This window comes from Triturus cristatus, chromosome 4_1, assembly GCF_964204655.1.
Source record: "Triturus cristatus chromosome 4_1, aTriCri1.1, whole genome shotgun sequence".
Classification (NCBI taxonomy): domain Eukaryota; kingdom Metazoa; phylum Chordata; class Amphibia; order Caudata; family Salamandridae; genus Triturus; species Triturus cristatus.
In genome coordinates this window covers 1,192,204,926-1,192,228,164 of record NC_140585.1, presented here as the reverse complement: position 1 = coordinate 1,192,228,164, position 23,239 = coordinate 1,192,204,926, and the positions used below count along the sequence as shown (strand labels likewise).

Here is a 23,239-nt window from a genome sequence, read left to right as displayed (position 1 = left end):
CATTAAGAAAAGATTATTTTGGGGTTTTAAAATAAATGGCATATAGTGTGCAGAAAAGTATGGATTCAGTCAGAAAATGTGGCAGAAATAATTATCATATGTGTCAGCTTGCACTCATTTGATGGGCATCTCCCTCATATGTATCCATTTAAAAGCTCCTTGGCCCCATAGACTTCTTTAGGTCACCCTATTTGGAAACCTGCATGTTCTGCCAAAAGGTGTTTTTCCTCCCTTCCATTCACATTACTGGAGCAGCCATCACTCTAACTTGCCAGTTGCTTCTTTGTACATTATTTTTTCACCGCAACGTGGCCAGGTCAGTTATTGAATGCTGAGTGATGGATCAGCTTCTACATCCAAACTAGTAATCTGCTGGCTGAAAATGATGCCTGGTGTCCCATTTGATTACTGAAGTCTCATAAATAAAAATAAAAAATGGTCATGTCCAGGTGGTCTGATTTTCTAGTATCTGTCCTAATAATCAAATTTAAATTGCATCCAAGTCTTCATCGCAAATGATGCACTGAGCCCAACTATTTCTGTTTTGGGTACTCGAATTCCCACTCTCAGACCTCTGGGAATGTTACCTTTTTTAGGTCTGGGCTCTAGACCGTATGCACGTGCAGTCCCGAAAAAAGACCTGTTGTATGTACTCTAGGGGCTTCAGCCTGCCCATAGGCTTGCCATTTGCAAGCTCCATCATTTCTCTCTGCATTTGTCATGCCTCTTCCTCCGTTTACTCCTCCCTCTCACACAATCCCTCCACTGTTTCTCATTTTATTACCAATTTAAGACTTTTTTCTTAGTTTACCAGCCCTCCTCAGGAGCGCAGATTATATAATTCGCTCCGAGCGCCGTTTATTTTCTTCCATCCCACATTGCATTTTGGTAATGGTTCTAAATCTTTGACTTTACTCTGCCAACAGCACACCTTGGAGAAAGGTAAGGAAGTCACTTCCTTTAAGTCATAGGTGTCCAACATTAATCCACAAGGGTGATGTGAAAAGGAAAATGGGGCTTAACGACCAGAGCTGTCCACTCTGGAGGTGAGGAACCAGGTTCGAGTCTGGCATCTGCTCAACATCTTGTGATTCTGGGCAACTCACTAATCTCCCCATGCCTACCAAAAATTAATGTTTTCTTGTGTTATGTAACTGGTGTTCATGTAGAGCGCTCGAATACCTTCGGGTCGAGATCGCCCATATAAAACTAAAACAAAAAAAAAGTATAATTCAGAGATAGAAATACCATGCTCCCTCGACATTCATGGTTATACGAGATATCCACTTGTGCATATTAAGTGATGTGCCCAGATTCACAGGCTGTTGAGCTGACACCTGTACTCCTACCTGGTTGCACAGTCAGTAGCTCTGGCCGTAACACCACATTTCTAACACCACATCTTCAGCCTCCGAGCCAATGCCAGAGCCCGTAGTCCAGTTTTACTGTTACAACATATGTTGGTTTCTCAGTCTTTGAAGCCAAAACAAATAAATGGTAGTCAATGTAGTGTCTTGTATTATCATTTATCACAGTCAAGCTGCGACTTTACGAGGGTTACAAACAGTGCCGCCCCCAATGATTTGACGATCACAGATACATCCTAAACTCCGCACTACTGCTGTTGCACTAAACACCAAAGGAAGGATGTGTGTGTTTTTAAATGTCGAGTTTTAATTGGAAACAAGAAATTTACAGATTTGAAGAAGGTTCAAACATGTGTTACCTTCGTATACAATGTCTGAGACTTCAGGCGTTCCTCACAACACATACATGCTTTGATTTAAATTCATTATTTATTATCCACCTTTATTTATGCTATTTAACAGATTTTATTTTACACATTCATGTCTTTCTTTTGGGGTGCTGCATCTTTAATTTAATATGCCTCTTCATGTGCACTGATTTTATGGTTTTCGTAGCCCCTTTTCCCCCCCAAATACTTTGCCCTCACGTGCTACCACCAGAGGCGGAATTTCCGGTCTCTTCTCTCTCTCCAATCTTCTGGGCTTCCCAGTCTCTCTATCCCCCTCCGATGTTCCGATTTTGCTTCATGAACCTCCTTGCCTTTTACACGTTCAGTTTTTTTGCTCACCCAGTCTAACAAACGTGCCTGACGTACATTTTACACATTTGATTATGTCCTTCCTCATGCCATCTTGGGTTCTTTTCACAGCCGAAGCTTTCTTATTCGGAAAACGTTCCCTACAACTGTACATGTTCTCTGTAAAGCCTCAGCCATACATAGGCTAATCGATAGTTCGACACTGATGTTTAATTTTTTTTTATATATCATTTGCTGGTCCTTTAGGCAGACCCCCCCCAGGATATTGCGGCATAGAATTGCAAATTTAGCGGCACAAAAAGTGAAATTTTGCAGCATTATTGCGGCACTTTATTTTACTCATAATCATTCCTTTTCAGCCTTAAATCAATGTAAACTGGATTTAGCAGAGTATTTAACTTTGGAATAGGCATTATAAACTACCCGCTATATTCTCCTTTGTGGTAACATTCTGGAGCATAGGTTAAGCCAAGCACAATAGCATAGGGAGACCCCCAGAGACACTCCAGACCATGGAGACCCCCAGAGACACTCCAGACCATGGAGACCCCCAGAGGCACCCCAGACCATGGAGACCCCCAGAGGCACCCCAGACCATGGAGACCCCCAGAGGCACCCCAGACCATGGAGACCCCCAGAGGCACCCCAGACCATGGAGACCCCCAGAGGCACCCCAGACCATGGAGACCCCAGAGGCACCCCAGACCATGGAGACCCCAGAGGCACCCCAGACCATGGAGACCCCAGAGGCACCCCAGACCATGGAGACGTCAGAGGCACCCCAGACCATGGAGACGTCAGAGGCACCCCAGACCATGGAGACGTCAGAGGCACCCCAGACCATGGAGACGTCAGAGGCACCCCAGACCATGGAGACGTCAGAGGCACCCCAGACCATGGAGACGTCAGCGGCACCCCAGACCATGGAGACGTCAGCGGCACCCCAGACCATGGAGACGTCAGCGGCACCCCAGACCATGGAGACGTCAGAGGCACCCCAGACCATGGAGACGTCAGAGGCACCCCAGACCATGGAGACGTCAGAGGCACCCCAGACCATGGAGACGTCAGAGGCACCCCAGACCATGGAGACGTCAGAGGCACCCCAGACCATGGAGACGTCAGAGGCACCCCAGACCATGGAGACGTCAGAGGCACCCCAGACCATGGAGACGTCAGAGGCACCCCAGACCATGGAGACGTCAGAGGCACCCCAGACCATGGAGACGTCAGAGGCACCCCAGACCATGGAGACGTCAGAGGCACCCCAGACCATGGAGACTTCAGAGGCACCCCAGACCATGGAGACGTCAGAGGCACCCCAGACCATGGAGACGTCAGAGGCACCCCAGACCATGGAGATGTGGGTCAGTTTTGCAGAAGCGGTGCAAACATTTTAAAACACCAACATCACTTAAACTACCAACATCAGCTTCTCTGAAATGCCTTAAAAGGCAAATGTTTGGAAGCACAAATTTCACTAAAATAGCAGGCATCGACTAGGAGATGGTCCAGCAAGCAAACGCCACTGAACACACAATGTGTGCGTACAGCCAACAGGAACTTCACCTTTTTTTGCTATCTGCCGGGAGACCATTTTGAGGCCATAATGGGAAATATTGCAGCCATCGTGCTGCTTAGCTGATTTCACGGTAATTTGATGAAAAGCGAAATGCTGGTGGGTCTGCCCAAAGGAAGAATTCTCACAAGTTTCCCCAGGTGTGTACGTGCAGCAGCTCCCACTGTCCAGAGTATTACTAAAGATGCTGGGATATTATATATATATTTTTTTTTCCCACTGAAAAAAACCATAGGTTTCAGGTGTGTTAGATAGTTGGACATTTCTCTCGTCCAAAACCATTGAAATTCCCACGTTCTAGTTCGTTCAGCTAACTACAACTTGCGCGCCCGCAATGCACTGCTGATGACGTCACATATTACATCATTCATGACATGGTCAGTGACATCCCAAATGACATCCACTGAATGGGTTTCTCTGAAAATCAAATAGGTTTTATATATATCTCTCAAGGTCAATGGAAGAATAAATGGGAATATAAGTGTCTAAATGGATGAATTTTTGGCGGTCAATTGATTCAATAACTGACTGATTAAGTGTATCTTAGTGAATACATGGGTTAGTAAGTAGTCTTTAAATATGTAAATATCTGTATCAGTCTCTCACTTTGTGTATAAGTGGCTGCATGGGTTGTTGAGTAGCTACATGAGTGTATCTAGGTTATTAGTTGTTTTTTTGAGTATCAGTCTGAGTGTCTGTATGGTTCGGTGGGGGTATTATATAGTGCATAGATGCATGAATGAGATGAATGAGTGACTCACTGTTTGTATATGTTGAAGACAGCATGTGTGCAGCACTGTTTTGGTGGATGAGTGTGTATAGGTGTGTTAGTGAGTGTATGACTGTCTCAATAGTGTCTTTATGAGTAACTACATATGTTTTAAACTAGCATCTGTGAGTATTGGTGTATACGAGTACATGTGAGTGTGAGAGCTTGGAAGAGTTCCTGCATAAATGAGTCTGTTTCTATAAGTGATTGTAATTATGTGTAAGTTTCTGTAGCACTAAGTGTGGTGGTGTGCGTATAACTGTATATATGCAATTTAATGGATGTTTGAGACTTTGTTTGCATGTGTGACTATGTGTCTGAGTAACTCGATGAATGGTGTCACTGTAACAGGATGTATAGGTGTACAAGTACATATGATGAGTGAGTACATGTATGAGTGACTGTTAGTGAATGAGTGGATATGTGTGTAGATCTTGGAATTACTGAATTGGTGTGTTGTACGTGGTATTGCTATGTCCATTCATTTGAAAATGTTAGTTTCTATTTTTGAGTGTGCGTATCAAAAGGTTCTATTATGGTGAGAGGAGGTCTGCCACGCTATCACAAGGATGATGTAATTTGAGATGTCATCAGTGATGTCATGAGTGATGTCACTGACCATGTCATGAGTGATGTAATATGTGACGTCAACAGCAGTGCATTGCGGGCGCGCAAGTTATAGTTAGCTGAACTAACTATAACGTGGGACTTTCAATGGTTTTGGTCGAGAGAAATGTCCAACTATTTGTAACGCACCTGAAACCTATGGTTTTTTTCACTGAATTTGTAAGGGTTTTTTAAAATGCTAATTCCTAACTATAATGTGCCTGAAACCTATGGGTTTTTTTTAGGGAATTTCAAAAGGTTTTGTAAATGAAAATTTTTAAATGTATTAATTGTTATTGATTTTTTTAATACTGATTTCCTACATTTTTTAAAACCATTTATAGATTATTTTTTTTAAATTACATTATACATTACAAAATATACTTCCTCAAAATGAATTACTTGAAATACTTTGCAAATAGGCAATAGACTTTTAGATACAGTAGTTACAGTTGTTGCAATGGGCAACACAATTTCAAACAATGCACCATTGAGCTCAATGTGAATTTCTAGTTAAATGCAATTAGTTACTTTATGGATTACTTTTCTAACCACAGGACTGGATCCTAGATTTAGTCCTTGGACATCTCCTGTAAACAGGTGAGTAAAAGCGTTTGTTACAGTAGTGATTTTTAAGGAATATTATTGTATTTTAAAAGTTGACAAATTTTTTCACATAGAATCACCAATGTTATCCTATGGCAGGAAATTCATTTAGCAGGTAAGTAGGGTTACTGGTAGGTACAGTTAGAAATAGTTTTCAGGGTCAGTGCTGGGCTAAAAGATGTACCACTGAAGTCTCTCCTGATGGTGAGTAAATCGGAATTCGTAGTTCTGCTGATTTTATAGGAATATTTTAAAGTTCCAAAACTCCACACTTAAAAGAATTTCCAACTGAAACCAGTCAATATTAGCCTATGGAAGGAAATTCAAGTTACTGGTAAGTATGGTTAGAATTACTTTTCAGGATCAGCACTGGGCTCAAAGATGCAGCACTGAGGGCTCTCCTGATAACAGGCGAGTAAATCGGAATTCGTAGTACATCCAGTAAGCGCCCGAGAGCTGCGTAGCAGAGAGATGTCAGAAGGGGCACGGCCTGCACCACCTTTCTGCAACGCAGCGGCGCTTCCTGGAAGCACCTGGTGTGCTACATGGCCCCCAAAGTTTGAAGTGGAACCCCCCCCCCCTCAACTTTGCACACATCACGTCAGGCCCAGTCCCCTCCCTTCACCACTGTGTAAACGCGTCCTGTCACCGTTCTAAGTTGAGAGATTAAGTCTCCTTCAATCCTAAGGGTCCCTAGGGTCAAACTAGCCCACTGGGTACCTCCAGTAAGCGCCACAGAGAGGTGTAAAAAAGGGCATGGCCTCTGAACACCTCTCTGCAACGCAGCTCCCTGGCGCATACTGGAGATACCTGTTGGGGAATTAATTCTCTTTCAATACTGAGGGTCCCTGAGGGCCAAATAGCCCAACTTAAAACGCGCCACAGGGCGAGTTTGCACAGTGGTGAAGGAAGGGGGCGTGGCCTGAGGTGATATGTCTGCAAACACACCCTGTGGCGTGTTTTAGGTTAGAGAATTCATTCCTCCTCAATCCTGTGGGTCCCTGGGGGCCAACTAGCCCACCAGGTACCTCCAGTATGCGCCAGGAGGCTGCGTTAGAGAGGTGCTTAGAGGCCACGCCCCTTTTTACAACACTCTACAACGCAGCCCCATGGCACTTACTGAAGGTACCTGGTGGGCACGTTGGCCCCCAGGGACCCTCAGTATTGACAAGGAATTAATTCCCCAACTTAAACCGTGCCTCAGGGCATGGTGCACACATGTGAACTCAGGCCCCGCCCCCTCCCTTCATCACTGTGCAGATGCACCCAGTGGCACGTTTTAAGTTGGGGGATTAACTCCCCTTGAATACGGAGGGTCCCTGGGGTGCAACTAGCCCACCAACTACCTCCAGTAAGCGCCACACAGCTGCGTTGCAGAGAGGTGTAAAAAGGGGCATGGCCTCAGAACACTTCTGCAACGCAGCTCCCTGGCGCAAACTGGAGGTACCAGGTGGGCTAGTTGGCCCCCAGGGACCCCCAGTATTCAAGGGGAATTTGTTCACCCTCTGCAAACGCACCTGGGGGCACGTTTGCAGAGTGGTGTAATAAGGGGGGGCGTGGCCTCCCTCCGCAAACCCATAATTTTTAAAGAGGGGCTGTGTAGCCCCCCTTTTTTACTAATTTTTTGGCCCTGGTGACCCCATCCGCAATTTTTTTCAAACAATATAAAAATCGGGGAGGGGGCCGCATGGCCCCTCTCCCGAGACCATATTCTGCCCCGGAGACCCCATCCCCGGGGCATGGGCCTTTTTTAATTAAAAAAAAAAAAACAAAAAAAAAACATTTTGGGGAAGGGGGCTGCCTTGCCCCCCTCCTGTGGCAACTTATGGCCCGGGGTCCCCATCCCCCGGGGCTGGCCCACTGAATTAGGACCATAGCCGGGGGGGGGGGGGGGGAAGGGGGCCCAATCCCTCCCCATGGTCCCAGCCGGCTCCCCTCATCCTGCGGGAGCCGGCATTGCTTTTTGACATGGGGAGCAGCATGTTAGCTGCTCCCCATGTGGAAAAGCAATCTACTTTGCTATTTGGAAGAGAGCAGGTTTCCTGCTCTCTCTTCCACCCTGTTATTGCAAACTGCTTTGCTATTTGGGAGCCACAAGGCTCCCGCCCTGTCAATTGTAAACCGCAGTGTCCCGGGGGTGGGCACCCCAGGACACTGCAGGAGCCGGCCCTGGGGGGGGTGGTGGTCCCCAGGGCCATCAAGGGCTCCAGGAGGGCCCCCCCCCCCATCTGTCACGGACCCCCCAATTCACATATTTAGAGCCCCGGGGAGGTGCGGTCCCCGGGGCGTGTTGGGGGCTTGAGCCCCCTCACACAGGGTATATTTTAAAAAAACAAAGCCCCAGGGGTGGCGGTCCCCGGGGCTGGGGGGGGGCCTGAGAGCCCCGCCAATGAATATTAATAAACACTGGAGGGTTGCGGTCCCTTGGGCTGGGGGGGCCTGAGAGCACCCCCCACACAATTGAATAAAGCCCCAGGGGGGGGGGGGCGGTTCCTCTTTACATAACTACTGCCCCCGGGATTTGGCCCATTACCAAAGATGCGCAGGAGGTCGTGCTTCATTTTTTTTGGCTGAAATTCGCGCTGTGTGCGTGAATCTCAGCGATTTTTTTATTTTTTAAAAACGCTTTTTTTGGCCCTGGGGGTCCTTGTGGGACCCCCTGAGCAGGTCTAGGGGGTCAGGGCGTTTCTACCCTTCCCCTTTTTTGCGTTATTTTTTTTTTAAAGTTTCCTGTGACTCGGTTCTACCGAGGCACAAGATGGCTGCCAACACTTCCTGATTTGGAGTGTTGACAGCCAATTAGAATACAGCTCGTGCCCGGCGGGGTGCGTGCTGGGTGCGCTGATCCTCCAAGGCCATAGATATACATGTACATTTAAATGTCATTTTCTCAGGAACTACTGAACGGATTTACATCATTTAAGCAAAAGGCACGAGTCTGAACTAAGGACTACCTCTTTGCCAAATTTGGTGTAATTCCGTTCAGCAGTTCGGGCTGTAGCTGCGGTTAAAGGTCCTATGGGAAATTGCATGGGGAAAACAAGTTGTGGGACCCCCTTTTTTCTTGGCCCCCGCTTGACGAATCACCGTGAAACTTTCAGGATAGGAGCGGACTGGAGCTGGCCAAAAGTTTTGAAAATTTCGGGAAGATTCGTCAATCGGCGCCAAAGTTATTCCAAATAGAATGTTGCAGATTTCCTGTGGAAAATAGTTCCCAACTATAACTATCTACTGGCGACCGCCAGTAGATATATATATATATATACACACACATCTCCCCACACACACACACATACATATATATACACACACACAACTACAAATCCCAAAATGTAGTACAGGAACCTGACTTTGCTGTGGTATTCCTGCCTTTACCTAGGAAGTATAAACGCTTAGAAAGGTGGGGCGCCCACATCTGGGTCAGTGGCTCTTTTGCTTTCACAATTTGCCTGCAAATTGTGAAACCATTACACAAAGATGGAAAGTTTTTCTTTTGTATAAAACTATTCACCATGCAGAGTCTGCCACAACATCCCATTATTTAATGTGAAAAAATACTAGTTGAAATGCATTTTATTTGTCATGTAGAAGCCTTTGTATCCAAATAATAACTCTCCATTACACTTTATTTCAAGAAAGTGCACACTAGCTTAAAATAAAAAGCCACAAATCCGTTCCAAAAAGGGTAGAGAACCTCATTATACATCATGCAGGGAGCAGCTATTCTGGCTGTACGGCCGCACGTAATGGCAATGGGGAGTTACTATTGGCGTACAGCCAATAGGAACTCCCTTTTTTTTTGCCATTGGCCGGGAGACCATATTTTGCTGTCATAATGGGAAACATTGCGGCCATCGCGCTCCTTAGCTAATTTCCCAGTAATTTTGTAAATCACTAAATGCTGGAGGGTCTGTTTAGGTTCTATTGTTTCCATAAATTATGTCTCTTTATGAACACGTTCAATCAGTTGCTTTTGATACCCATTTCATTATAGTCCCCTGGCCAAGTGTAGACGTGCTGCAAAGTCACACCGCTGTACAACTCCGCTATAATAAATACCAAAGCCAATAGTTTTTGCACAGGCGAGACCTACTAGCTTTGACAAGGATTGTTTAGCATCTGGCTACAGGCAGATGTAGCTGTCCGTTGGCAGTGCTTAGGAGTCGCATACTACCAGAGCCAGGGTATACAACAGATTTACATTACACCGCAGATGTGGTGGCTGCCATTTCTTTCCGCGTCACAATTTCAACTGCATGGAATAATGGTACCACTGTGCCCATTCTGTGTATTTATGATAGACCAGCCAAACCCTTTGGCTCTGCCAAATGCACGGTTGTCCTTGTGGTATAAAGAAGTGGACAATTAGATTTAGAGCAAAAACAGTGCACTAAAGCTTTGTGGTGGCTCGCATCAAGACTTAGCCATCAGGCATTGCAGCTTCAGGAGGGCAGGGTAGAAGGGCACTTCTCCGTACTGGTTTAGGATAGGAGAACAGCTGCCGACAGTATTACGACAGGGAGCACAATGTGGTAACTAAGGGCTACTTAAAATCGTAAGATCCTACTACACGAGAGGGAAAACCTACCACAACCATGCCTTCGATACAGAGCTTTAACTTGTGCACAGATCATGTTCCAAAAACAAAACAAAAAAAAAAAACCATCGAGGACATCAATTATTTAGAAATATTTAATATATTAAAAAATATGTTCGTAGTTTGTTCTACCGAGAAAAAAAATAAAATTTACATTGTTCATCACCAACATCTAGACGTAGAGTCCTTATTCAGTAGGTGATACAGCAAAAGTGCGTCATGATGTGTCTCCATATAAGATTTAAAAATTCAGCAATAGTCACTGAATAAAGCTATCCCCTTAAAAACAACTTGCAACAGAGACAGAACTCTAGCAGAACTGGGAGACGACTAGACACGCAGTTTCCAGTGAGCAGTGGCTAGGGCTGAGGTAGGCGAAACGAGGTCATCCTCCTGTCCGCACACAGCAGCTTCATCGGCCATATGTCCTATTTCCAGTTGGTTGGGTTTGAAGTAGTTGCTATGGGGTGATGGTACAAACTGTTCGCATAAAGTCACTCTGATATAAAACTATCAGGAAAGAAACATAACCCCACATCCTCCCCCAATACACATGCTAATGTTAGTGGGAGAGACACTTGTCAGCCTTGCCCTGGCAACGCTACCAATCAGCCAAGCCTGAAAGTACAAAGTGGTGCTCTGCACTCCGCCACCAGCTAGAGGCAAGAACTGGCACGGCCATTCATGGGCACCTACTTTGAAATGGAGCTAGGCTCGTTCACCTGGGTGTCCTGGAACCTGTTTGGGCGGAAATAGATCTCCTGGAAGGAAGAATTTGAGCCGCTGCTTTCACCTTGAACATGATCAAGGGATGATGAAGATACTACAGAAGGGTCCATTACCGGTGCCATAGGGATGACAGAGGATCCCATGGTGAACATTGCCAGATGGTCGTGGTCCAGATGGTCACTGTGTGACAGAGGTTCATCTGTGGCAAAATGTCCTCCATTTATTAGTCCATACTGGGCGGCCATCTTTAGAGTGACACGCACAGCGCCGCTTTTTGACATGTCAGTGCAACTGGCTGAAGGGAGAACTTCATTCTGCGATTTGTGCTCAACTGGGAGTATTCCAGAATCCTGCACCGCTTTGTTTGTCTCCTTCTCTTGAACCAACTGTCCCGAGACCCTGTCGGGACAGTTGTTGCCATCATTCGGTTGACTGTTCTGGTGAGAGTTTTCAGAGTCGGTGGTATTTTGTTCTTTGTTGAGGCAGCTGGATATGGAGTCATCCGAATTGGAGTGGTTTCTATTCTGGAGAAGATGCATAGTGGAGTGTGAGAGAGCAGCAAAAGCAGATTGGGACCGCCCGGTCATCAGCATGCGGTTGAAGAGGTGTATCGCAGCCTGTGGGCTGTCTTCCGAGTGCTCCTCAATGTCTTCCAGTGGGTGAAACCGCATGTCTTCCTTAGCCATCCTGAGAAGAAAAAAACACCAGTTCAACAACCAAGAATTTGCCAATAGGGGGACATCACATGCTCTTCACTCATTGCTATTCAACCTGGGAAAAGGGGATTACATGAACCTGGTCCTCGGCTGGTTTTAGCATCCTAACCATGCAGCTTGGGTTATAGGCACTACACGCGAGTGTGCCTATAGGCACACTAAGCCAACGCTTGTTCTAGCTGGAATGGCTATCTGTGCCTTCAAGACACACTCAACAGGAGGGCAAAGTGGGAACTGCATTTGATCTGGCATCTATTCTACATTATATTTTTTTAAAGGGTGAAATTACAATTAAAAATGTGTTTTTAACAGGTGTCTTTCACAACTAGCAACAATGGCCCTTAGGCACATCACCTAACAGGAGTGCTCAACCATAACAATGCAAGATTCTTTTTCTAGGACATCAGCATGCAGGATTTAGAAACACTTACTTGCTGTAGTGGAATTTGTCACTACACTCGGCAATTGCCACAAAGTGCTTGGACCAAGAGAGCTTGGAGCGACGAGCTAGAAAGTCTAGCCACGCCAATAATGCCTTTTAGCACTTTTACATTCAGAAACACATCCTATTTGCTGGATGTCATATTTGAAGAGTGGATATCCATGGGAGCCAGCTCCTGACTAGCTATGGTTCTTAAAGAGCCTGCATTTTCTTTTGATCTTGATGATCAGTGGGGCAGATAAGAGTAGGACAGGGGGCATGTGGACGACCAAAACCAGGGCCAAACTTGTCGTAGCGGGCACTGGGCTTTTCCCAGGGAGGCTGGAAGGGTGGGAACTGATTTTGCCGCAGTGGGGGCCAGTTGTGTTACTGGGGGCCGGTTTTGGAGCAGTGCTGCAATATCGGCTCCCAGTAACAAAATCAGCACAGCAAATATTTTTTCATGAAGTTAAGTAAAACAAGCCTTAACAAATCCAATAGTTTTGGGTATTGTATAGTGGAACGTTTTTTCCAAGGACCAATAATGTACAGTTCACGATTCTGTGCTTACAGCATACATCTACATAATAACTAGAACCTTTATAAGCCATTAAAACTACAACTTTCCATACAACAGTGGTTGATGTGTCAATGAGACCTGTTCACCCAAATTAGGGACATTACACGTTGACATCTGGGCATGGCATTCCTGTTCATCGATTTAATCATCTCAAAATAAATAAAGTTTGGTTATAAAAAAAACGATTTGCCTTAGAAACAAGACGCAACGTTATGGAAATACTAGCACAAAACACTTAAGACTATTTTAGGGCTAACAAAACATTTTCAAAATGTTGAAGAATGACCGTGCTTCACACGACCACCCTGGGACACAAATTCTAGGGTCAGACCATTCTGTAAACTTGAAACACAAAGACATGGCAGTTTAATTCTCTAAAAAGTGTAGCAATATTAATCAATGTTCATGGTTTTTACCAGGAAATAGACTTGTGCGCACTGATGAAAAAGCATCAATGATGCAGAGGCAATGTGACCCTAACACACAAAGACACCACCATACTTACGTCATGTCAAACGACGAACCCTGGAAGGACGGCTGCTGCAGCTGGAATAGCGTAGCAGCTGTGTACGGAGGTCTGGGATTGGAATCGTTCCAATAGCGGTCCTTCTCCAATGTGGGCAGATCTTCATACATCTCATCCACCGCCATCATGGAGACCTGCAGGACATGGCAGACGGTGAGACAAAGGGTATGTAATGTCAGTTCTGCCACACTAGCCCTATAATGTTCTGTGAAAAGAAAGCCCTCCCTTATTGCGAGTTAACCAGGTCGTCCACATCAGTTCTACAAGCCCCCAGTGGTGAAAAACCACTTACGGGTTTTGAGAAGGTGTTTTCTTGCATCACTTTCTGGCTTGGTGTTGCCTGCATTTCAGAGAACAATACGCCTAACACAATCAAAAACAGCATTCCTCAGTTTCGTTTGCAGTTTTGCATAGGCATAGAATGTAATTAGATGTATGTCACAATATTGGGTGAAAAAATATAACTCAGCCATAAAATTGTATCTGAAACACTGACTACCTCATTCTAAAGGTAAATATAGATCGGAGTAGAGATGTGCCCATATATACTACCTTTTACTCTATTTATTACGTCAATAACCTGGATAGAATACTTTATCAAGATATTTAAAACTCAGTATTATGGTAGAAGTCAATGTACTTTCCCACTGGCACACTTGGATGGAGAAGCCGGCTTTGCAGCAGTCATTGATGGGTACACCATCTTACATAGTAAAGATGGAGTCCTCGTTTATGGAATGGACTTTTCCTCAGGGACCTTCCCGTTGTAGGGTGGAAAATTACCTGGAAGTTCCGGTCAATCAGAAGGTTGATTTCAAAATCATCATCGTCTTCACCAAACGGGTTTATGATTTGCTCAGCCACCTGCAGAACAGCACCAGAGTGTGAGTATCTTGAGGAACAAACAACTTCCCACACACCTAAACACCATCTGGTGGCAGTGTCTAGGGCTAGTGTCTTAGATAGAGGAATACGCAAATGCCACGTCTTGCACACCCCATTACTATTCAGCATTTGAGCCATCTGCAAGAGCTTCCCCCATACAATATTTTAGGGACGTTCCAAAATTAGATCCATGGCAGTGACTAACAGAAAAAAAATTATATAGACCCAAGTTAATGTTCGGACTACGAGTTGCATGACGGTACAGTTGTAGTGACCAGAAAGAAAAGAAAGCTATGCTGCTGTATAGACCTCAGCACAATAACAATATGATAGGGACACCACAAGCTATAACAAGTAAACATTTTTTTTTTTACAACAAATCTAAGAGTAAATATATCATCATGAAAAATAAAAAGTACAATAATCCAAAGCAACCAATCTGCCAAGGTGGGACGCATCGACAATAGTTTTTAACGAGAGCAGTTCAGGAGATGTAGACCATATCTAGTGGTGCTAATTGGATGAGATGCAATGTAATAATCAATGCAATAGTTACAGACACCATCTAAATGACCGGTATTTCCAGGAACCTACCTCCAACCCCAGTTGAAGGACTTCTGTCCTTCTCATTTCAATCATTTTAAGTACCACTAATTTGGGGTTTTAGAACCACAAATAAGAGGCCCATAGACAAGTCACTATGTATGATGTCAAGCTGTGGTTAGTATAATACTGTATTACATGGTGCTACAATCCTGTAAGGAACGACTAAATATAACTCCCATAAAAGGCAGGAGGGTTCTCCCTTATCCACAAGCCTAGTGCGATTTTTCTTTTGTGTGCATAGAGAACCCTTTCTTACACAAATACATCAAAATTATGAAGCACAGGCCAAACCAACGTGTTCCTACCTTCAGCCAGCCAGTGTAGAAGAAGAACTGCAGAAGGGTGAAGATAGGGATGTAGAGGTCAAGATCATGCCCTTTGTAGCCCTGTGTGGTGTCCAGGAACTGCCGTCCAATAAGACAGGCTACAAAGAAGCTGTAAACGGCAATGGTGACAACCTGGGGATGAGAGCAGAGGGTTATGGGGTAAGACATCCTCAAGACCACATTACCCATGGGCCAGCTCGGGGACTACAGAAGAGCAGGTTCCGATGGTGCAGGAGATTCAAGTATGGAAAGGTTTTCTAGATCAATTGTATCTGCCCCCCCCCCCCCCCCCCACCGAAAATAAGGTTCACTGCAAACATCATGTTCTAAAATAAACTTGTTCTGAAGGCAACATATGAAATAGACTGACAAATTAATTATGGCTATAGTGGAGTTTAACGGTCGCATGAGGACAACATTTAAGATGGTAAAGGCTGGGTTTAATGGGTATGGCATGAGCGACTCCATTTTAATGAAATGGGTAGGGACGTTTTATATTTTAAGTAGGAGAAAGTTGGTGGTATATGTAAAGAAAATCTACTTAAACGAATATTGTTCACAGTACAATGCAGTGGGGTGACCGAGTAGTTTATTGGTGCTCATTTTCAGCAAATACCATTATATGTTGGAGCAATGTGTGCAATAAGTTGGAATTTCAGTGGGATGTATTGCGATCAGTTTATTTTCAAATCTCACAATTCTACTGGGAATCCAAAGCCCAAAGATCGAAGGGAGTAAAAGGGCTCATTGGAAAAGCAATGAACACACAAAAAAAAATTTTTTTTAAACTTGACAAAAATTCTTAAACCAAAACGCCCACCTCAAAAGTATAACAGGAGGGGACCTCTATTGTGCCATAGGACGAGTAGGAAAAAGTTATGCACCTTTAACAATAGTTTTGCAGCATGAATCGGTTTTAGAATCACCCGCTGTGCGTGGTCGCACCACCAACTTATTTGAAAAAATCAAATTGTTTTGTAGTAACAGTTTGGCTTGAGATCCACCTTGATGAACTCAACATTTAACACTGTGTACCTTCACCCAGTTTTTACTTCAGTACAATATTTGCCATTATTTCTTCTGGGGAAAAGTCCAAGTGAAAAAAAAAAAAAAAAGTGATTAGCTATTGTCGCCACAACTCCACGATCACGCTATAGAGGTTAGCAGCCTCCCTCACTCTATCCGACTTCTACGGTAAATCTTCACCAGATTTCTGGACAAGCAAAGTCAAGACCTAACTACAGACACACCCGAGATCTTTTTTGGGCACCAGCCTGGAGAACTAATCTAAATGCAGTGACCTTCGCTGGAAGTAAACAGCTACTCTGGCAGGGAGCTGGAAATACAAAGGGACATAATTTTATTGTGGATGCGTACGGAGGGGAGTGATAAAACTTGTTCATTTGACTATCAGGTGGAAATACAGTATCCATAAGTGCAATGGGTTCTGCAAGCATGGAGGCAATTCTGAACCCTACTGCCAGAGCATCGCCAATTTTTTTGATCTTCTTCGATCGCATGACTGAAATAATCGTGTCTTGTACTTTATCGCGGCTTTTTTATTTGCTGCTTAATCATTCAATTGTTTTTACGATTTTTTATACAATATTTACTACAACACAGGCTCTGCCTAACCCATTATCATGTTATGTTTGACAATTTTTGCTTATCTAACACCGATTGTCGTTCTTTTGGATCTACAGGATATATAATAAAATAAATAAAAAGCATAAAAAAATAAAATGCATCAGGTTTCCCCGACTACTGTTTTGAGCACTGACCAAAAGTAGGTTTAGGATAAAGTGCAATCCTGTGGGAGGATGAGTGGATAAACTTTAACATTCTGTACACTTGCCAGATTTGGGTAGGTAAAATTTCTTCAAAAGCCAAGGGCCAGTTGCCTCTTTTGGCATAGTCTACTCTAATATTTTTTTAATTAAATTTTTTTTTTTTCCCAAGATAACATCCATCACATAACAGGCCAACATTCTCATTATAATAAAGATGCATAGCCAATAAGGGTTCTAGGCAAGTCATTCCAGTTTGATTCCACATACTGGTAGTGGTTTTGGGGTGGCTACTTTTACAGCTACAGCCCCCCCTCCCCCGCCGCTCCCCATGAGAGGCATCACTTACCCATGTCCGTCTTGCATGGATTATTTCGTGCTTTACCACTCTGTAAAAACTCTCTCCTTCCCCAAATCTGTTCAAACTTTTTTGGGGCAACCCCTACTCTAGTAGACGGTGACCACGCTTTCAGCCACCGTTTCCACCTAGTCCCTCCCATTTCAGAGGCATGTGCTGTGATCCCTATTTTCTACCTAAGTCTCTATTAGTTACGATCAACCCAAACATGCACAATGTTGGCTTATTTCTTGGGGTAGCCACACTATTGTGGATGCTCAAAATTACAAACTCAGGTAAAGGCTGAACTTCACTTTCTGTATTCAGCCCATTACCACCTCATACAGGTGGGTGTTTAGTGGTTACCATTTTGTGCTGCCTGCTTAATGATAGTATGCCCTTTGTAGGAGTTTTAATGGGATCGGATGCAACCTTGCCATGAACGTTACCTCTTGGGATGCACCAAGGCAGCTTTGTCGCCTACATCCTCTATTGTGCCTAGGTCTTCTCACCTACGTCTCAGTTTAAGCAGATCACCCGAATTTCTATTTATGAAAGTTTGGATGGTGGACAAGACTACTTTTTTTTCTCCAACTCCCCCAGCAATATCAGTGTGTCTAACAGGGTGTACTTGGGGCCCTCGGGCCAGTCAATGGCCTTGACATGGTGTGTAACTAAGCTGTATGCCTAGGTTAGAGACAAGTCATAGTCATCTTGCAATCGAGAGAAGGTTTCACTATTTCCCTCTTACAGTATATTCCCTTGTTTGGAGTATCCCAATGAGATCACATGACATACTTTCACCTAGTGCACTTCTTTCAGTACATCCCCTTCCCATAATGGCATTTTATTGTAACCGTACCTTTCCAACACAGGCAATTTGTCACTATTCCAGGCCGCCAGGGTTGTGACCAATGGCGCAGCATGGGTTGCCAGCTCCTGGGGCAAGGCAAGTATCCACCCACTTTTCATTTTGTAACCCTAAGAATGCCCCTCAGAATTTTGCACTGGGGCAACCACCCCTGTGGGTCCCGCACAACCTACACCACTGGTTGTGACCAATACCTTTCTTCTTCCCTGCCACCCAGAAATGTAGTGCAGGTATGAAAGTGCTTCCATAATGCATCTCTCTCTGGTCTGTGGGCTCAGTTCTTAGGGAGCAGATCCAGTCATTTGTGGGCAGGAGCTGGGATGCCCAGTAGTAGGCTCTTACTTCAGGTACAGCAATCCATCGCTCCCTATGGACATTTGCGGTAAGTGGAAGTCTGCGCCTGGTCACGTGAAATAGCAGGAGACCCACCCACTGGTACAGGTGGAAAGTTTCATCTGTGTGAGGGGGTGAATGTTTGCAGTTCCCGAGGAAAGTCAGGCCATTGCATGGTGGCAGCATTAGGCAATCTAAGAAAAGCGACCATATCAAGTGCTTCAACCTCACCTAATGTCCAAAATTGTACACGTGTGAAATAGATCTTCCTGGATTAACTGACCAACGTTCGTGATTCCAGCACATGTGGCCTTATATATTGTAGGGGCCAAGGACAGTTTGCCAAAGGCTGATATATCTGGAGTACACTACAGAGTCAAAAAAAGTTTCGCCAGCTTCCACATTGCCCAGAAAGTTCAGCAGATAGAGTCAGTCTTTTTACCAGGTTGGGGTAATTTTACTGCAAGGGCTGTATCCAATCTACCCACTTCAGGTTGATCATTTACAAACAGAAATTGGGGGATGGGGCATTTTGGGCTAATCCAATATACGGCATAGTGTGGTTGTGCTGCTAGGAAATAATGCATGGGGTCAGGGACTGCAAAGTTGCCCTTTTCATAAGCCCGCTTGAGCCTCTCCTAACTTGTGTGGTGTCTTTCCACATCAAATGAGTCGCACCACCAATGTTCATAGTAGTGTAAAAATTCCTACCTGTTGGAATGGGAATATTTATAAAAACATACAAAAAGTTTGAGATGATCATCATCTTTACAAGTGCAACCCTGCACACAAGAGACAGGGGAGAGTGATCCAGCGCTCGACCTGCGCCGTGAGCTCTTCAAGCACCAAGCCATAGTTGTCCGAGTGTTGAGCCCAAAATTCTGGTAATCTGTATATCAAGATAGCAAACAGTCGCCTCGCCATGGTGACGGGAAATCTAAGGGGACTCACAAGGTATAAGGAGTAATAAAGTCTTCAGACTTGTCCTCAATGAATGCGCAGCCCTTGCAAATTCTCCTAAGTGTGTAACATTTCAGATAATTGGACTAAGATTTTCCCCTTGGTCCCTTACAAATACACCACTGATGTACAGTGAGGGTAGACACTGCCATGCATGAAATCTCAAGCCTCTATGTATAGGTTTGTTGGTATTCGAGAAGCAAGGGGCTCAATGATCATGGCAACAGCGGGCAGCCCTGGTCCGTACCTCCACCCACCTCCAGCGTATATGAACCTAGCTGTTGGGCCCATATAGAACATTTGTCAGTCCATTAAAGTAGTGACCTAGGTCCATCCTGCAGAGGACCACAAACAGAATGGACCACTCCAGTGAAAAAAGGCTCTCAGCATCAAAAGAACAGAGATTGCCCGAGCCTCCGGTTTTAAATGGTGAATCATTGAAAGCAGCATCCTGAGATGGTTTGAGATGGCCCCGACGGCTATGAAACTGGATTTATCCGATAGGAGAAGTTTGACCATCACTGGGTTTAATCTATTGGCGATAACTCATGCTAAAATCTTATTTTCCATGTTTACCAGAGAAACTTGCCTATAAGCAGGGCCACTGGAATTATGCGGCAGGAGAAGGCCAATTTATGCAACAGGGTTGGCTAAATTAGGAGGCAAGAAAAGCCAAATTAAAACGCATAATGCAGCACATTTTGTAATCTTATTACTTCATAATGTTTATTTTTAAATGTGGTAACACTGTCTGGACATTGGTTACACCTCATTAGTACCAGTTGAATACCCAAATACAGCAACAGAAAGGTGACCAGTCCAATTTGTAAAGGGCCTTTCACTATGCGGCAAAAACTCGATGCACTTTAAGTAACTTTTGTTCCATTAGAGTTTAAAACTAATTTTGTTAAAATCTGCAGATTATGCAGCAGATGGATTATTGGCCAAATACAGCAAATTTTAAGTTATGTGACTATCATCACAGCTGCACTATTGCATAATTCCAGCGGCCCTACCTATAAGAAACAGTAGGTCTAGGGTCTTTTCCAAGTTTTAAAAGGATGGATCAGGAAATCTCTTGTTGTGAGAGGGGGGGGGGGGGGGTGGGCGCGACGGTCCCAGACTCAAGAGCCACATGGTTTGGATAGGGTAATCAAGGGACAAGTGGATCCTTAAACTCCTTGATAAATTCAATGATTAGGCCATCCAACCCCAGCGCCTTACAGCTGGGAAAGCTATCAATGGCTGCTGTATTTCGAACATTGTTATTGGTGTTAAAAGAATTTTCATAGCCAACGCTCCATCCAAGCCAGGGCAAAATAATAAAAAAAAAAAAGTCAATCTTGTCATCAAGGAGAGCCAGTTTAGAGGTATAAAGGTTTTTCAAGTGAACAGGAACAATTCCGTACTGGTTATGAGGTCACCCATGTGCGAGCGCAATGATCATACAATTGTCCTAAGTCCCATTCTCCCCAGCAGTTGGGTTAGCATTCTGCTAGGCCTTTCTCCCTCTACACAAGCTTGAACCTCACAGTCCACGACCTCCCTGTAATGAGCCAACAGGCCATCAAGGACCGCTAATGAGGCGGTCTCATGGGATCATCCATAGTGCAGCTGCACGTTCACTAGCTTAGTCTCAAGTCATTGGAGTTAAGCCCTAAGAGACTTAAGGACCCGGAGCGGTTTTGAAATAGCAATCCCTCATATATAAACTTTAAATGTTTCCCAGAACGTCAGGAAAGAGGGCACTGATCCGACATTTGTTGAAATAAACTCCTCATTCGCTTGTGCAACATCAACTTTAAACATGGAGTCCATCAATGCAGGAGAAAGGGAACACCATGGTCTATGGGCAGTGAGGGTTAGGAATTTCAATTGTGGGGACCAGGTCATAGGCAAACATCAGGGAAGGAAAGCCAGAGGTCAATGCAAGAGCACAAATCAAACTCAATGGAATGAATATGCAGCAGGCATCCCTCAATTCCTACCAACCATCTGTCAAGCCATCAGAGTCAGGCAACTGTTTGAGAGTGCATCCCACATTTGGGGTTACCAATTCTGTGAGGTCTGGGGAAATCTAAGTTGTGGCTAAAGTTGCCACTCAGAATAGGGTTTGAATCATTATGAATGCAGTAAAGTTGAGCAATGCTCTCAAAGAAATTGGGAAAATCTACATTCAGGATATAGGAATTGAGGAGTGCGAGAGGGTAATCATGCAGTAAACTGGAGTAGTAGATTTAACGCCTCATTGGATCAAGATGGACAAATTTAAAAGTAAAGGAAAAAGACCTCCAAATCCGTATCACAACTCTTAATGAATATGAGCTTTCAGAAGCGAAATAATTACTAGGCCCTAATTTATCCCAAACAGATATGTTTCGGCAGGGGCCATACACATCTCCTGAATGATGGCTACCTCAATTCCATGTCTCTCCAGACATGTCAGTGTTTTTTAGGGGTTTGCAGACCATGAACACTCCAGATAATGAGTTTAATAGTGTCAGTGTATGTGGAAGAGGATTAGGGGAGAAAATAAATTCTCACGTTACTCAGTCTGATAGATATCAAAGATGTATCCGAGCATTTCGGTTCACCTAAGCATTGAATAGTAGTAAAACAAAAAAAACAAAAAAGGTCAATTACATTCTTCAGTATCCCAGCATCCTCACCCACACTGAACACCCCAGCAGTTAGTAAAGGAACCCCTACGATCAAACAAGCCCAATTAGTGCATGTGCACAAAGAACGCGGTCCAATGCCATCCACCCCGGCCCATATAGAACATTGTTACAAACAGGCAATGAGCTAGTACAAAAATATATCAAACCGGTGATTTGATCCAGTTTTTAAAAAAAAGCTGGAATACACCCCCGCATCAAGAACCGGTAGAGAAAGTGTACTCATGGGGCATACAATCATCAGTAACCATAACGTTAAGATAAATGCAAGAACATTAATCTAAAATCAAGAAATCAGGGCTGGGTTAGTTTTAGTTCAACCAGCAAAAAAGGAAATGAGAGGGAGGCACCAAATCTACTCCACATCATTGAATAGGGCTCTAGAAGCAGAGTCAGTGTCTGTCTGGAAGCTGATCCAGAGAATTACGTTGCTTTCTTTATAGCAATTTCAAGTGGTCCTTTACTACCCTGAAGGAGTCCCTAGGTGAGGTAAAAGCCATAACATGTCCATCCCGCTGGAAACCCAATTTAAGAGGAAACACTACGTAGGGATCTCGTTGGCCACAAGCCGGTTTTGTTTTAAGTCAATAAAGGATATCTGGCCTCCTGTACCACTACGGTGAAATTCGGGTATATCTAAATGTCCATTTCTTGGTAGAACAGGGAGGACTTCTCTCTGCCAAGGCGTGTCTCTCCCCAGATGGTGGCTAAGGCCCCATTGCCCTGTGAGCTCTTGACAATAAAGCATTGGAATAGGTCTCTATCCAGGATCTCCATTAAGAGTTGTTCAATAAACTTCCCCATCTTACCCGTATTGGTGGATTACGCAAGGCCAAGGATGCACAGATATTGCGCTTTGAGCAGGATTCTAAATCCTCATTTTTATGGTAGCTTTCAACCTATCAGCAGCTAATTTTGCAACTTCGGTCTAGAGCTAGATAGTATCATCCTCAGTTGCAGATACTCTGCCCTCCGCCTCTTTGATAAGGTCATCATGCTTATCAATATGGGCTTTCATTTGATTAAGGAACGTAGGAAAGGAATCAAACTTCCAATTGATCTGCTGGAGCGCATTTTAAGAAGCAGATTCTGGGTGTTTGTCTTGTCATTTTCAACAGGGTGCCCAGCTTCCAGGTCAGACTGATCTGGCGTGGGTCACACTTGAGTTCTAGACACCCTGCGCGAGTCAATCAGTTTTTCTAGGTTGTTTCAGACCGTTCTTGTCCTTAGTAGTAGAGTTGCACAGATAGAGCATCCAAGGG

The 23,239-nt window shown here is 44.3% G+C and overlaps 1 protein-coding gene across 2 annotated transcripts in view; it reads right to left on the bottom strand.

Moving 5' to 3' along the window:
• Positions 1–10,303: 10,303 nt before the first annotated feature.
• Positions 10,304–23,239, bottom strand: part of BEST2 (bestrophin 2) — a 52,592-nt gene continuing 39,656 nt past the window's right edge. For both annotated transcript variants that reach the window (XM_085654467.1, XM_085654468.1), the window contains exons 7-10: positions 14,991–15,143; positions 13,978–14,058; positions 13,174–13,328; positions 10,304–11,638 (exon numbers count right to left, since the gene is read on the bottom strand). In XM_085654467.1, the coding sequence (XP_085510593.1) occupies positions 10,915–11,638; positions 13,174–13,328; positions 13,978–14,058; positions 14,991–15,143 (1,113 nt within the window). In that variant the 3' untranslated portion in view covers positions 10,304–10,914. The remainder of the gene's footprint in view (positions 11,639–13,173; positions 13,329–13,977; positions 14,059–14,990; positions 15,144–23,239) is intronic.